Here is a 15,759-nt window from a genome sequence, read left to right as displayed (position 1 = left end):
AATTAATCTTTTAGACCTCGTAATGACTAATAATACCAAACTCATCTCTAGCATTTGTGTGGGTGAGCATTTAGGGAATAGTCACATAACATGGTCTCCTTTGAGATTATGTTGCAGAAACAACTCTATACTGGAGTAACTAAAACACAACATTTTAGTAAACTTTGGCAGTATAAGGGCATCTCTGCAGCATATTAATTGGGAAAGGCTTTTCACAGGGTTAAACACAGAAGAAAAATAGGGAGTCTTTAAAATGTTGCTTAATAAATACATGTCAGTATATTTCAGTTTGAAAGCAAGGAACATCATCACAAAGCAAAACCTTGACAGAAATATTGGTGTTCAGTTAGGTAAGAATAGTCATAGTTTTAAGGCCTTCAAGTTAACCGGGACAGCTGAAATGTTTGTCAAGTATAAGGAGGCCACTAAAAAAGCAATCAGGCAATCTAAAATTGAGAGGGAAATGGGTGTAGCAGCAAGGAGTATAATGAATCCCAATTTTTTTTTTTAATATGTAAATAGTAAAAAAAATTAAGCAGTATGGGGTGGAACCCTTGGGGGCTTATTTATTAAACCTCAAATATCTCTGATTGAGTTTTTAAAGGGGGAAAACCTCAAATTTTTAGTGGAAAAAAGCTATCATTTTTTGAGATTTGTTATGCTCTGAAGCTGCTAAAAATCTGAATCTGAAAATACTGTTGATGTAGAATGTAGACATGTAGAAGTCAACAGCTGATGGTCCCTTTAACAATTGGAAAATGCTTTTGACCTTCAGGATTCTCGATAGTTTTGGGCTGATTATGCTGGTTTTCAAGATGTTTTGGCTACAATTCAATAAAGTTAAGTTTTTGGGCGTCAATGCGAAAACGTTGCACAATTGACACACCAATTTTTTCAAGACATTTTGTTGGTAAATTAAGGGGATTCCGGTTTGGGAGTTTGGATGAATATTTTTTTTAAGAAAGAAAAAGTTGAGTTTTAGTAAATACCCCCCTTTATTTCAGAGGGGTCAGTAGGTCTATGAGAACACAGAAAAAGCAACGATTCTGAACTGTTATTCTTTGTCCAACCAACTAATGAAGGTTTCGATCTTAATAGTTCCAATTCTGGTAATACAACTAATGATGCATGGTTCACACAAGTAGAAATTAAAAGAGACTAGAACATGTAATGATAAACAAAGGTCCAGTGACCAGATGGTATTCATCCCAGAGTACTAAACAAGCTTAGCTCTGTGATTGCCAAACCTTTGTATTTAATTTATCAGGATCCATTGAGGTCTGGCAAGGTACCGAGAGTTTGGGAAATTTCTAATGTGGTGCTGCTATTAAAAAAGGATCCCGTTCTCAGCCTCAAAACAATAGGCTGATTAGTCTGATGTCAGAGGTAGAAAAGCTTTACAAATGGGGTATTAAGGGATAAGATATTTGAATTCATTGCAAATAATAATACTGTGAGTTTGTGCCAGCATGGTTTTATGCATAATAGATCTTGCCAGACTAATTTAATTGTCTTTGATGAGGAGGTGAGCAGAACTTAGACTCTGGGCTAGCAGTAAACGTAATATACTTGGAGTTTGCGCTTTGGAAGAAGTAATATAAATTTGAGTTATACATGGCAGTGTGTTGGGGTTTCCTTAACTGAGAAGGATCTAGGGATGTTTGTGAATAACAGATTGTCTAATTTCAGACAGTGTCATTATGTGGCTACTAAAGCAAATAAAGTATTGTCTTGCATAAAAAGGGCTGAAACTTGTAGGGCCTCACCTTGAGTATGCAGTTTAATTTTGGCCTCCAGTACTTAAGAGGAATACAAATGAGCTTGAGAGAGTGCAGAGGCATGCAATTAAACTGGTTAAGGGGATAGAAGATTTAAATTAAGGTGAAGCATTTTAGACAGATAACAGGAGATCTTTTTTCCATAAAAAGGATCACCTCACCAAAGGACATCCCTTTAGACTTTCATTTAAAGCAGCGTAGGTGGTTCTTCACAGTAATAGTATGGTTGTGGAATTCCTTGTCGGATGGTGTTGTGATGGCTGATTCTGATGCCTTTAAAAAGGGCTTGGATGATTTCTTGGACAAGCAAAATATCCAAGGCTACAGGGATACTTATATCTACAATAAATGTCAATTGTAGGGATGCACCGAATCCAGGATTCGGTTCGGGATTCGGCCAGGATTTGTCGTTTTTCAGCAGGATCCGGATTCGGCCGAATCCTTCTGTCCGGCCGAACCGAATCCTAATTTGCATATGCAAATTAGCCGCGGAGAGGGAAATTGTGTGACTCCAAAATAAGAGATTCGGTGCATCTCTAGTAGATTGTATGTATATATATGTGTATAGAGGGGTCAGTGTGAGTTTGTTAATGTATGTGCACTGGCAATATTATGGTCATGTTTAAAGTAAAAGGAAAGTTAGGCAAATACAGGCTTAAATAAATCATGCTACCTTTTTCATGGTGTAATATTAGTGCCTGTTTCCTTAGCGTCCAAATATATTTCATACATTACTTGAGATTAAATAATGCTTATTAATATAAATAAAAGTATTAAATTGACTATTTATTTTATATGATGGTGCTTTACAATACATATTATTATTAGTAGTAGTAGCAGTAGTAATAATAATACAGTCACCAGTTAAAACTATCTTTTAAAATTATGTTCCTTTTAAAAACTCAACCTTTATGGTCCTCTTGTATCCCTGTCTATGTAAATGAGTAGTGGGAGTGTTTTGACACTCATTCCCTAGAAGAACAAAAGGGTGTGGTGGTCAATATATATATATAATAGCTCCTTATACAGAGAACAATATACAGCAGCTCTCCGTACCACCAAAGTAACTTTTTTGGAGAAATTGCAATTAAATACAAAAGGTAACCTTTAATTTATTGAGGTGTATAATGCTAGAGTAAACACCCAATTGATGGTACTACATCCCCCCTTTTAAGCTCCATTTATGGGATTACACTCGATCCTTCCCTTAAATGAAAGAGTCTGATGATACAGTTTTAATGTTATACGTGATTTATTGCTACTAGTGATGGGCAGATTTGTGCAAAAGATTTACGAAATGCATTGAAGTCAATGGGCTTCAAAATAATCTTTACGCGAGTGACTATTTTTATATGCGCGACTATTTGGTCCAAATGCATTAAAGTCAATGGGCGTCTGAATAATTTTGACACGCACCAATTTTTATGCGATTTTGACATGCAGTTTCGCAAATTCATTTGCTTGTGGCGAAATGTGGAAATTCGCAGCGAATTTGTGTCTGGCAAATTTATTTGCCCATCATTGCTACATATATGCAGCAGTAAATTTTTCCTAGGTCTGGTGACCTCTAGCAACAAAGCAGCAGTTGATTTTTATAGGTCTAGTGCTATGACATTTTCATCTATCATTTTATATCTAATCCTTATAAAATATTTTTACAACATGACACTCTACTTTGAGCATTTTGCCTGTGAGGACCAATACATGGTAAGCAGCCACACTGACTGTAAATAAAGAGTGAGCTAATGGGTCTTATTCCATATACATTTATTCTATGTTCTATAGTGACCACTTACCATTTCCCAGACAGGATGTGCTGCTCTAAGTATGGAAAAAGCTTTTTATTTAAATTCCTTATTTTCATATGTTAAGAGGTGTTGGGATTTGTATCTTTCAACACTTGGGGGCACATTTACTTAGGGTCGAATATCGAGGGTTAATTAACCCTCGATATTCGACTGTCGAAGTTAAATCCTTCGACTTCGAATATCGAAGTCGAAGGATTTACCGCAATTCATTAGATCGAATGAAAAATCATTTGATCGAACGATTAAATCCTTCGAATCGAACGATTGTAATCCATCGATGGAACATTTTTTCTTCGACCAGAAATTTGTTAGAAAGCCTATGGGGACCTTCCCCATAGGCTTACATTGAGGTTCAGGAGGTTTAACTTGGCGAAGTAGGGGGTCGAAGTTTTTTTTTAAAGAGACAGTACTTCGACTATCGAATGGTCGAATTGTCAAACGATTTTTAGTTCGAATTGTTTGATTCAAAGTCGTAGTCGAAGGTCGAAGTAGCCAAAAAACACTTCGAAATTCGAAGTTTTTTTTATTCTATTCCTTCACTCAAGAAAATGTGCCCCTTGGAGCAACACCAATTGGACAAGCCTAATCTAAATGCTATCTGACTCCATACTACCAAAAGATCAGCACTTTATTAAAATGCAAATATGGAGCAGGTGTCGTGCACGAGCAGACTGAGCATGTGTTATTGCATGAAAAACAGTGTATTTTCCAATTTAAATAGCTTTTGAGAATCTGAGAATGAGCCAGTTTGGCAGATTGCAAGGATGAGGCATAAAAGATTTGTGATCTAGTGTTTGAAGGAGCTTTGATATCCCTGGGCAATGTTATTTTATTCATATCATTCTGTATTTACCATGGGCATTTCACAAATTCAAAGCTGTGTATATGTTTCTCAAACACATCAGCTCACACACATTACAATTATGATATATCGACTGATGTAACACTGTAAACAGACCTCTGATCACTGCTAGCTTCTTAAAGGCTTTATGTTAGTCACCAAATTAGCTCTTGCAACGCCTGCGGGGATGCATTTTTAGCTACACAGATTAAAAATATACTTATAAGTGAGGAAAAACTTGTCTGTGCCCAAGTGCAAGGAAACCCAATATTTGCAGGCGTGAATATTCTGCCACAAATGCTCTTTATCAGCCTACTAAAGTCTATCTTCCATCTAGTTTAGTTTCCTTAACTGAAACATTTTGGGCCCAGAAAAGAAAAAGGAGAATCTTTTTTATGGTGTAACTCATACCCAAACTCTGAAGGGGCAGGCATGGTTACATTTCCATTCCTATCTATCATAATATATCATATTGCCTTTATGGCATATACTGTACATAGAGTTTCACCTTTACTCTAAACTCAATCAAAAAGCAAAACTCTTAATATACAGAGGTACTTTTGTTAAATGGCCGGTAAGGACAAAAGAAGTAATTCATTTACATTAATGGAGCATCTATTTTTATCTATAGTCTCAAAAAAGACTTGAGTTGAGGCTTCCATGTTAAGGTCCTCAAAACACAGTGTTATGGTAAAACAGCAGGGATCTGAGGACAGTTGTTGTGAGAGGACAGTACATATATGATTTCAGATCTTATGCATACAAAAAAGAGAGAAAGAACATTAAACCTGAAAACAAATATTGTGAGGTTTAAATAGATTATATTAGTCCAACAATTAGGTATAGATTAAGGGCAGATTGTTCTATCCGATGGAAAAATGTTTACTACATTTGTATTAAATGGGAGGGAGGGCGCAGTCAAGTTTTGTGTACATCATTATATTCATTTCCCTATATCTATGATGCCATTTTATGGTGGAGAAACTATAGGACATATTGACAGTGTTAATCCAGTTAAATACAAGTCTGTCCATTTGCGAAATGTTATTACATACACTGCAAATGTTTGCAAAAGCAAACTTTTTTGAGGTAGTCGTGAGGTCTTTAATCAGTCAAAAATGGTGCAAACATGGTCCCTAATGTTCACAAAGCGTTTGCAAATGTTTTTGCACTAACAACACACATTACATTCCCCCATTTGTGCACTAAGTTACAGAAATGGCCTCCCCTTTAAACTAAACATTGTAACATAGTTAAGTTGGGTTAAAAAAAAGACCAAAGTCTTCAACCGCATACCTGCACTAATTTTTTTCAAAATCGAGTTTGGTCTATTCCCTAGTCGAAGTACACAAAAAATAACTAGAAATTTGATTTTTTTTTAATTTGAATTTTCACTTCAACCCTTGATAAATCTGCCCCTTAATGTGATAATGTAAAACTTTGCATTATTACTTAATTACATAAAGGCACGTAAACCCAGTAACACATTTTACTGAGCCAAGTACAATAAAAGTAATAGGGACTATACCTTAAATTCAGTAATTGTATTTACTCTTACAAGAAAAACTGAAAGAAATCCCAGAAACCCAGAATAAATATATATTTTTATGTATTCTGCATGTATTGAAAGCTAGCATATCAATTTGCCATTTGTCAGTAATCTACAGCAGAAAAATATAACAATATCATATGAGATGACAACAAGCAAGTAATGCATTTATTATCCCTGTGTCTTTGTGTTTCATTAAACTGAAAACACTTGAAGCCGATATGCAGTATTTATGTTGGAACTTTAAGATTTATTAGCTTTGAAGATCAAACTACATTTTTTTCTTGCAACAATATTATGCTAATTCAGTTTATGGTTCAGTGGTGCTAATTAATTTCTTTAGCATTTTCTATTCACACTCTCTTCCCCAGGCACTTGTTGTCGAAAATTAAGGCAGCATCTGAATTTTTCTTTGCTGCGCTAGACAGCTCTAACTTTGCCATGCTAGGCAGCATTTAATGAGCAGCATTTACAAACATACTACATAGATAGATAAACTTAGATAGGGCACACAGAGCTTGACCTGTTTTTCTGCAGTATAGTATACAGATGTACATATAGGGCGTGTTGTACTCTTACAGCTAAAATCTATTTATTTAATAAAAATTTAGATCCCTCTTCATGGCATATAAGGTAGTACTCAGGACAAAATTGTTCCATGTCTGTATTCACTGGTATTCACTGGTGTAGAGTTGAAATGTGTATGGGGTAGTTCAATACAGCAAATAGCATATGTCTGTGTGACCAAATAGTAATGATGGATTCACATATGAATAGAACTGTTTTTAACAGACTTTCCATACTGGTGATTGATAAGAATATGATTAAAATGACTGATAGGCAGTGCAGCATAACATGAGTAAATCATCCTGCAATAACTAATGTGAACAAGCAAACACGCTTTAGATCAGATGAGTAATGTTGATTGGCTCATGTGACCTAACATGTATGGTTTGTTTGGTTTGTTTGTGTGCACCGTGGATCCTAGGATCCCAGGGGGTGGCCCATATTTTTTAAAATGGCAATTTTCTATTTATGATTACCCAATGGCATATACTACAAAAATGCATATTATTATGAAAATGGTTTATTTACACAAAGCAAGGTTTTACATATGAGCTGTTTTATGCAATTTTTTTTTTATAGAGACCTACATTGTTCGGGGGGTTTAGTTTTCATTTAAGGGTAAGGTCACACCTGGAGATTCGGGGAGATTTAGTCACCCCACCACTAACTGCCTCTTCTTTGGGGCGACTAATCTCCCCGAACAGCTTCCCCCTGTCTTCGGCGTGCTGTAATGAAAAAACCGAGCAATTAAATCTCCCCGAATCTCCAGATGTGACATGGCATTACCCTAAGAAGAAAATAAATTCAAGTTGTGTTTGGCCCCTTAGGCATGTTTTGCGGCAAGAAGACTAATCATGCCTTAGCTGGCTACATTTAACATGTAGAAAAAGTAATGAGGGTTTCAATCAAAAAATAGATACGTGATATTACAGATAAAATAGAAAATGGTGGTGATTGTAAGATACATGAAATAACTTTCCAGTAGAATGGTGTGAAAAAATTCAGTAAAGGAGTTTAAACTCACATGGGATCAATACAAAAGCAATTTGGTCTCAGTATAAAATCCTAATGATATATTTAATGGGCAGACTCCAATGTAGGTCGCAGGATAGGATACTGCATAGGACATATTAAATAAACTAGTAGATTTTTATATGCAATGCTGCTTGTATCGTGTTTGTCAGTAAACGAAGACAAATTTTGAAAATAGTATTTTTTTTTCCATTTACATTTAATAAGGAGAGCAAATAGTAAAAATATTTTTGTAACAATCATACAGTTATTAAGGGAAACACGTTTATACAGTACATTCATCTGTATTACAAAAACAAATATACATAACATTCTGTTTAACAGCTCATCTCAAATACAATTTATCATATGGTTTATACCAATCAACCTACAGTAAGTTCATCAAATATAGTGTATGACAGGAAGCCACGAAACGCAGTTTGGGATGTATAAAAACCATGTGCACTGCTAAAACAGAGCCTCAATGTTGGTTGACAATCCACATAGGGGCTACCAAATGGCCAACCACAGCACTTATTTGGCACCCCAAGAACATTGAGTTCAAAGGGTTGGGGATCCCTGATTTAGACCTACTGGGGCAAGAGAATTACATTTTGAGATCCATTTGTTACCACCTCTAGAACTACCCGTCTAAGTTGCCAATGGTTGCGTTTTGCATGGTTTGCAGTGTGACCTTAAGATGGTGAGCCTACTGCATGCCGATTATTGGGGATACGCTGAAAAATACCTGTATTTCTGGAACCTACAGTAAGTTATCTAATAGTTTTCATTAGGTAGTGAGAACAATTTGCAATATGTTTTCAAAACTTAGAGGGTTAAGAGGGTAAAAGTCTGCATTCAAAGAGTGCAATGTCTTCTAACTTACGTGGATCTCAAAGCATTTATCACAGTCTCCTCTACTGTGACATGTAACAGTCGTCTGAAACACAGCCAGGTGCTGAATCTATATTGGAAACAGAAGGCCTAGCTGTGGAATTAATGGTAAGGTTTTTTTCAATACAGAATAGAGATTCTGCTGTTAAGAGGAACAGTTTCTATTTTCTAAAGATGTAAGAAACATCCAGCAGATTATTACACATTTAAGTACATTTTCTTTTATTGGTTGAATATTTAAAAAGTTTGGCTTCCAATGTGCTGTTGATTTGGAAAGGAAAATGTGAGGCATGAATTATGTTGAAGGACAGAGTTTCACAAACTGTTGGTCTGGATACAGAAAAATGTGTGGAGGCCACAGATTTCGTGTGCAGTGATCATATTATTTTAATATTTAAACTAATCTCCTGTGTGGTTTCTGCATTCAAATACCATGGCTTCCTGACAACTGATTTTAGGTTCTAAAAAGAAAACCAATCAGCAGGAAGGTGAGGTATTTAAATGCAGAAACCATGCAATAGTTTAGGAAGTCATGTGTGTGTTTAGTAGCATGAAGGCTCAATCATTGATAAAATGGTCCCCAAGTTTTACCTTCATAAAAAGCTGTGCTTATTACCATTACTCTTTACATGATTTTATCCTTTTTAGTTTTTATACATTTGGGAAGCCTATAGTTATCTATAAGAGCACTATCCAATTTCTGCCTAGTGGGCCGATTATCCTAAATAAATAAATCTATTTGCTGAATTACATTAAAGGATAAGGACATTCCTCAAGTTTGCATTACTAATATACAATTTTCCCATGACCACTTCCTCTTCTTTTAATGCATTACTGCATATGTGCCTTTCATGAAACCCAAATGCCATTGCCAGCATCAGTTAATTGGGCATGCGCAAAGCATGCAGCAGTTTGGGATGCTTAATGCTGAGGGTGTACAAAGTTTCTGAAGGGGGTTGTTGTCCATCTATTAAGCAACAAGAGTTAATTAGAGGCATTTGTGGAGAATACAGGTGAAAATTTAAAATGCTAAGTAACCTTCATGTAACAGTTACTTTACTTCCGACCACAGACCTATAAGTAAGGTATCCAGTTTTGTCAGCAGTGTGGATTACTGTAGTTTACGCACCATCAAGTATATGGAACTGTTTTATTATTAGAGATAAAAATAAAATCATCTTGAAAAGTGTTAATTCTTTGCTTAAAATGGACTCTATAGGATGGCCTTCTCCTAATTTGGAGATTTCTGGATAATGGATTTTTACAGATAAGAGATCCCATACCTGTACAAGAAAATAAAATCACAATAGAATAGTTATGCAATTACAGCCAACATTTTCCGTGGTACTGTTATAGTATACAGAAGCTTGTCGGTATTTATTATTCTGCCTGGACTTGAACAGTAAAAGCAATTGATTACTATAGATTTCTTGTCCGTGATTGTCCTGTTTTACATAACACTTTATATATTATTGTAGTTTACTCCCAAACATCTACAAACCTGGTTTACAAACCATCACATTTCTGTGACATGTTACAATACATCGAGATCTCTGTGTTGAAATGTTTATATCCCCCCACAAAAAATTACAGTTGTACATCGGTGATTTTTTTTTTCTTTAATACTATATAGTTCTTGAAAAAAAATATTTGAATGCTTCAGAAACAACATTGAGATAAAAATAATTGTGCCTCTTTAATAACTAGTTTTTGTTTTGTTTTCTCAACAGGATTGCACTGTGTATGAAACAGAAAACAAAATTCTTCATGTTGTAAGTAATAGATTTTATTGTACCATAATATAGTCCTTTACCAATAGATAATATGCATTTTACATTTTACATCTACATCTACATTCAACATAATCTCCAACATACATTGGAGTAGAGTTTGCTAGAGGCAAATCAGTTGTATGTGGGAGTACAACATGCAAAGTGAGCCCTAAAAGTAACACAACCTGAAGGTGTTCCTGGACCCCCTTGCATTCATATTCTCTGAACTTTGCATATTGCACCTTTTTGAATTGGGTTAGGGCGAATCTAATATTGATCTAGATCAATATTCAAATTAATATTGTGCTCAGCACTTGCAGCTGTGTAAAGGAATCCTCTAGGCTTAGACGTTAAGGTGAAATGTGGAATTTTGTAGTTGCAGCTTTTTTGAACACATTCCATTCTTTTTTACCTGGTCTTCTAATACAGACATTTGCAACAAATTGCTGAGGCTAGATGGGAAACTTGCTGGATTGCCTTCTCTTCATCCTTTTAGATATCAAACTCAAAATCAATTGCCATTACTGACACTCCTACATTATACATAACATTAATCTATAATGGGAAGTGGTCTAGGGCAATACCACATTGTTGATACTTTTGGGAAACTTAAGCCCATAGGAATACTGGGAATTAAAAAAAAAAGTTAATAAAATAATAAGGCAAATTTAATCCTACTTTAAAATTGTGATTTTTTTTTTTTAACAAAAAAACGATTTAATGCTAATTCTTATTCAAATAACCATTAAATGAATATATATATTAGAAGGACAACTTGAAGATGCAAGCATTATTTCTTTAAAAGTAGATGGTTTTTATTACCAAAATGTTTTATTAATTTTTTTAAAACATAAAAATAATCGACAAAATTACAAAAAAATGTCACCATAAATATCTTATCCAATATCTATAACTAACTGCTGGGCTACATAAATCTTAGAGCTCTCAATATATATATATATGCAGTTCCATTTCGATCTCTCTAGCCTCTATGCTAGTGTATAAACTTTACACATGTAACGCTGAAAACAGCAACGGATCATTCTCATAGACTAGCCACCGCATGCAAATTTTATCATATACCTCCATATCATTTTGCAACATTATTATTAACATGTATTTATATAGCGCCAACATATTGCGTAGCATATAACATATAACTAAGCTTTTTTATTCATAGCTTTATGTATTATCTTAGCTTTCAACGGGGTTAGAGGTAAATTCGAATTTTTTTCCAATTACTTACAATAATCAGCCCAAGCTAATTACCTTATTTCTCCACCAACAAAAATCTAGCTAAGAGAACCCAGGGGGAAATCCCAATTATTCATTAAAGGACTTAGAAGTGGAGTGGAAGACCTAAGTGCTTTTTTGCAAGTGGTTTCCATAAATTTAACATATCAATCGTTAAAGGTGACTGACTATTAGGGGCCCATTTACTCGAGTGAAGGATTAGAAGAAAAAATACTTTGAATTTCGAATGGTCGAATATGGCTACTTTGACCATTGAATAGGCTACTTCGCCCTTCGACTGCGAGTTCGAATCAAATGATTCAAAGTAAAAATCGTTTGACTATTCGACCATGCGATAGTCGAAAGTACTGTCTCTTTAAAAAATACTTCGACCCCCTAGTTCGCCACCTAAAACCTACTGAGGCCAATGTTAGGCTTCCTAACAATTTTTTGATCTAAGGAAAATCCTTTGATCGATGGATTAAAATCCTTTGAATCGTTTGATCGTAGGAATAGCGCTAAATCCTTCGACTTCTATATTTGAAGTAGAAGGTTGCAATTCGGCAGTCGAATATCGAGGGTTAATTAACCCTCGATATTCGACCCTATGTAAATCTGCCCCTTAAAGTGTTGATATGGTATTTTAGACATCCATAATACTTGATGTAAAGTAGAGTTTTTATTTAAGTTATGTTCCCTTGACTAGAACGAAAACGATCAAGAACTTTCTTTCTCCAGATATTTGCTTTTAACCTATAAGCAGGATATATATATATATATATATATATATATATATATATATATATGTATATATACATACGCATACATGTATATATAATATATGTGACTAAAAAAGGAAACACTATATGACAGTGCTGATAGATGGTGCCCTGTTTGTATGAGTAAATAATTCTGTGTACACCGTACTCTATGGCATTTGCATGTTTTGGGAAATCTAAATTGTAAATGGGATCTAAAATCTATTTAAAAATATAGTTATTTCCCTAAATATTTTAAATATTTTCCCTCTACCTAGGCATACAAAGCAATGTCAGTTTGTAAATTATTACTGGCTCTTCTGCCAGTAACTGAGCTAATGGCTCTCCTTACTTATTCTACTTCCACTCAGATGTTACAGAAAAAGATGCAATACATCTGCATATCTCACTACCTGCTCATTCACATATAATGATTCTACTGTTACATTACCAACCACCTCCTGAATATTATGTTTCATTACATTCTAAAATAAAACTGCCATAAAGGCTATCACATCTCTAAATGATCATCCCCAAGCAATTTCTTTATGATACAAAACTATAGCCTGCTACAATCATCACATGATCAAGTCTATAGCCACTGCACACTACAGTGATTAAAGCTACAGATGTCCATTTTTCTGAATGGTGAAAGCCATGTTTGAAATAATTTTCAAACATTTTGGGTGGAAATCAGCCTCTTCTGTGTATTCAATATGTACATGGTGAGGTTTGTAGAAAAGCCACTGGCTATTGTAAAAGACTGTATAACACCAAATATATTTGGATTAAAATATTTTATCAAGGTATTACTTGTATTGATTATATTACATTTATCATATGTTAGATCGCAATATGTTTTTATTTTTCATGTAAATACTTTTCTTTTATTAGCGACAATAAAAAATGATGACCCCAGTGAAGGAAAAAAACAAAATGTCAGTTTGGCAAAACAGGGGGGAAATGATCAGTGGTTGTCAACCAGGAACAAATACAGGTATTGGACCTGTATTCAGAATGCTCAGAAACTGGGGTATTCTGGATAACAGATCTTTCCATAATTTGGATCTTCATATCTTAAGTCTACCAGAAAAGCATATAAATAACCCCAATAGGCTGGTTTTGCTTCCATTAATTAAATCTGGATTATTTGATTATTATGGAGTCGGATCTTTCTGGATAATGGGTTTCCGGATAACGGATCCCATACCTGTACTAAACAAAAATAATGTCCTTTTATGTCTATATAAGGAGACCAGTGTCCTATTCCAATTTTCTTAAGAAAAATCCATTAGAGTATCCCTATACCTTTGTTTTCTCATTGTTGAAATGTGATTAACTGAGTACATAGACCCTATTTATTTTGATTTATCTGTAAATGAAGGTGCTGTTCTCCCAGCTTGCCATGTTAAGCAGGAATTCTTCATATATGTTATCAGACTCTGATATGATTCTGTATCTGCAGTTTTCCCCTGAGAGCCCCCCTGACTTGAATGGATTATGTTCTCAAGCTAGCCTTGGTTATTAGTACCCTGACCCTGAGAGCAGAGCCACCTGCTTGGCTGTAAGAGCAGTTCTTTGGTTTTCTGTTATTACATTATTTTGATTCTTTGATTGCTGGTAAAACGTCCCCTTTTTTCCTCAATGACATATACGTATGTATCAGGAATTCCTTTGCCGTCTGTTTAACATTGTAAATATGATGCAGTCTTTAAATAAAACCCTTAAAGAGATACTGACACCAGAAATTTAACATAACATGAAATTGACTCGCATGCTTGTAATAATTTTGCCATAAAGTATTTGCCCAATGCTTTTACATTACCTATCTGACTCCCTGTGTTCGCCTATGAGGCTGCAATATTTGTGTAGCAGTAGTCTGTTAGGATTAAAAACTTTAAGGGGCAGATTTATCAAGGGTAGAACTTCGAAGTAAAAAATACTTCTAAATTCGACCATCGAATTGAAATACTTCGAATTTGAATATCGAATTCAAACTTTTTTCATCGAATTTGGGTGTTCTGCGGTCGAAGTAAAATCGTTAGATCGAACGATTAAATCTTTCGAATCGAACGATTTTACTTCGACTTCAAAAAACTTAGAAAAATGCTGTAGAAGGTCCCCATAGGCTAACATAGCAGGTTTAATTTGTCGAAGTATTGAAGTCTATGTTTTTTTAAAGAGACAGTACTTCGATTATCGAATGGTTGAATATTCAAACTATTTTACTTCAAATCAAATTCGAAGTAAATTCGAAGTCGTAGTATCCTATTTGATGGTCGAAGTATCCAAAAAATTACTTTGAATTTCAAATTTTGCATGACCTATAAGTATCTTTTAATGTACATTCATATTTTAAACATTTTTTAAAAAAAAATGTTTTTTAGTGTCAGTATCACTTTATGTTGTTGTCGTGCTTTTTCTTATGTCGCTTTTACTCCAGGAGTATGGCTTCATTGTAACTTGATTAGCTATGCCTCATTTACACATTGCGGAAACAAATTATTGACTGCAGTAATTGCAGGCTCTGCTGCTGCTCACGAACGTTTCTAAAATATGCATTTGCATTTTATGCCAATTCAACTGAGCTTTATATATCTATATATAGATAAACTAGGCAAAACAGTTTTACAGAAAAGTATAATAGATAGTGATGGGCGAATTTATTCGCCAGGCATGTATTCGCGGCGACCTTTCGTATTCCACTGATGGAATCCGAACAAATGAACGAATTTTACCACATTGAACTTCAAAGTTGCGAAACTGCCACGAAATTCGACGTGGTAAAATTCACTGCAACAAAAAAAATTTGGCTCGTCAAAATTGTAGCACGTCACAATTATTCGGACGCCTATTGACTTTAATGCATTTAGACAAAAGAGTTGTGCGTGTAAAAATTGTTGGGCATCAAAATTATTTTGACGCCCATTGACTTCAATACATTTCACAACCGTTACGATGTTTTGCTAATTTTCTGGAGTTTCTTGGCGAAACGGGGCAGATCACTAATTATAGGGCTATGGTTGTTTTTGTTTTAGGGTGCTAGCACCCAGTTAGCCATAAGCCATGTTATACCTATGGGCTATAAAAGGCAGTGATATTTAAATGTTCACCACAACAACAAAGAATTACTAAAATTAATGAATCAAGTACACAGCGCCTTTTAAGAGACTTTAAGCCAAATTCGCTGTTGCGTCCAACGCTGGTACTAAACTATGACCAGGGTAGCTCCGGCCATGAGGCAAGGAATCTTGCCTCAGGAGGCACAGTTACCAGTTACCAGATGCGGCCTATGGTAACTTTCCATTTTTTTAAAAACGGAACTGCTCCTCGACCCGCTCTTGCGCTACAAGTTAGAAGCACGGAGCAGGAGGGGGCAGCAAATCCCTGAAGCGAGCCTGACTATGACTTCTTTTGTTATTTTCCCTATGGCTTTCTTAACTGAAAAATTCAAAAGATTACAGTTTTAGGGCTCTTACACACTAGCCATTTGTGGATAATTTCAAAGACCCAAAAGACCGTGGGGCCTTAGCGACTTAGTGACTAAA

General features: G+C 35.1%; 1 protein-coding gene across 1 annotated transcript in view; it reads left to right on the top strand.

Annotated features, from left to right (window-relative positions):
- LOC108700149 (connector enhancer of kinase suppressor of ras 2) overlaps positions 1 to 15,759 on the top strand; it is a 298,982-nt gene that overhangs the window by 168,777 nt on the left and 114,446 nt on the right. The window contains exon 5 of the mRNA XM_041574976.1: positions 10,179 to 10,220. Coding sequence (XP_041430910.1) covers positions 10,179 to 10,220 — 42 coding nt within the window. The remainder of the gene's footprint in view (positions 1 to 10,178; positions 10,221 to 15,759) is intronic.

The sequence above is a fragment of the Xenopus laevis genome, chromosome 8S, assembly GCF_017654675.1.
Source record: "Xenopus laevis strain J_2021 chromosome 8S, Xenopus_laevis_v10.1, whole genome shotgun sequence".
In the NCBI taxonomy this organism is placed as follows: Eukaryota; Metazoa; Chordata; class Amphibia; order Anura; family Pipidae; genus Xenopus; species Xenopus laevis.
The sequence above is the reverse complement of the archived record's forward strand: the minus strand, read 5'-3'. Positions and strand labels throughout refer to the sequence as shown.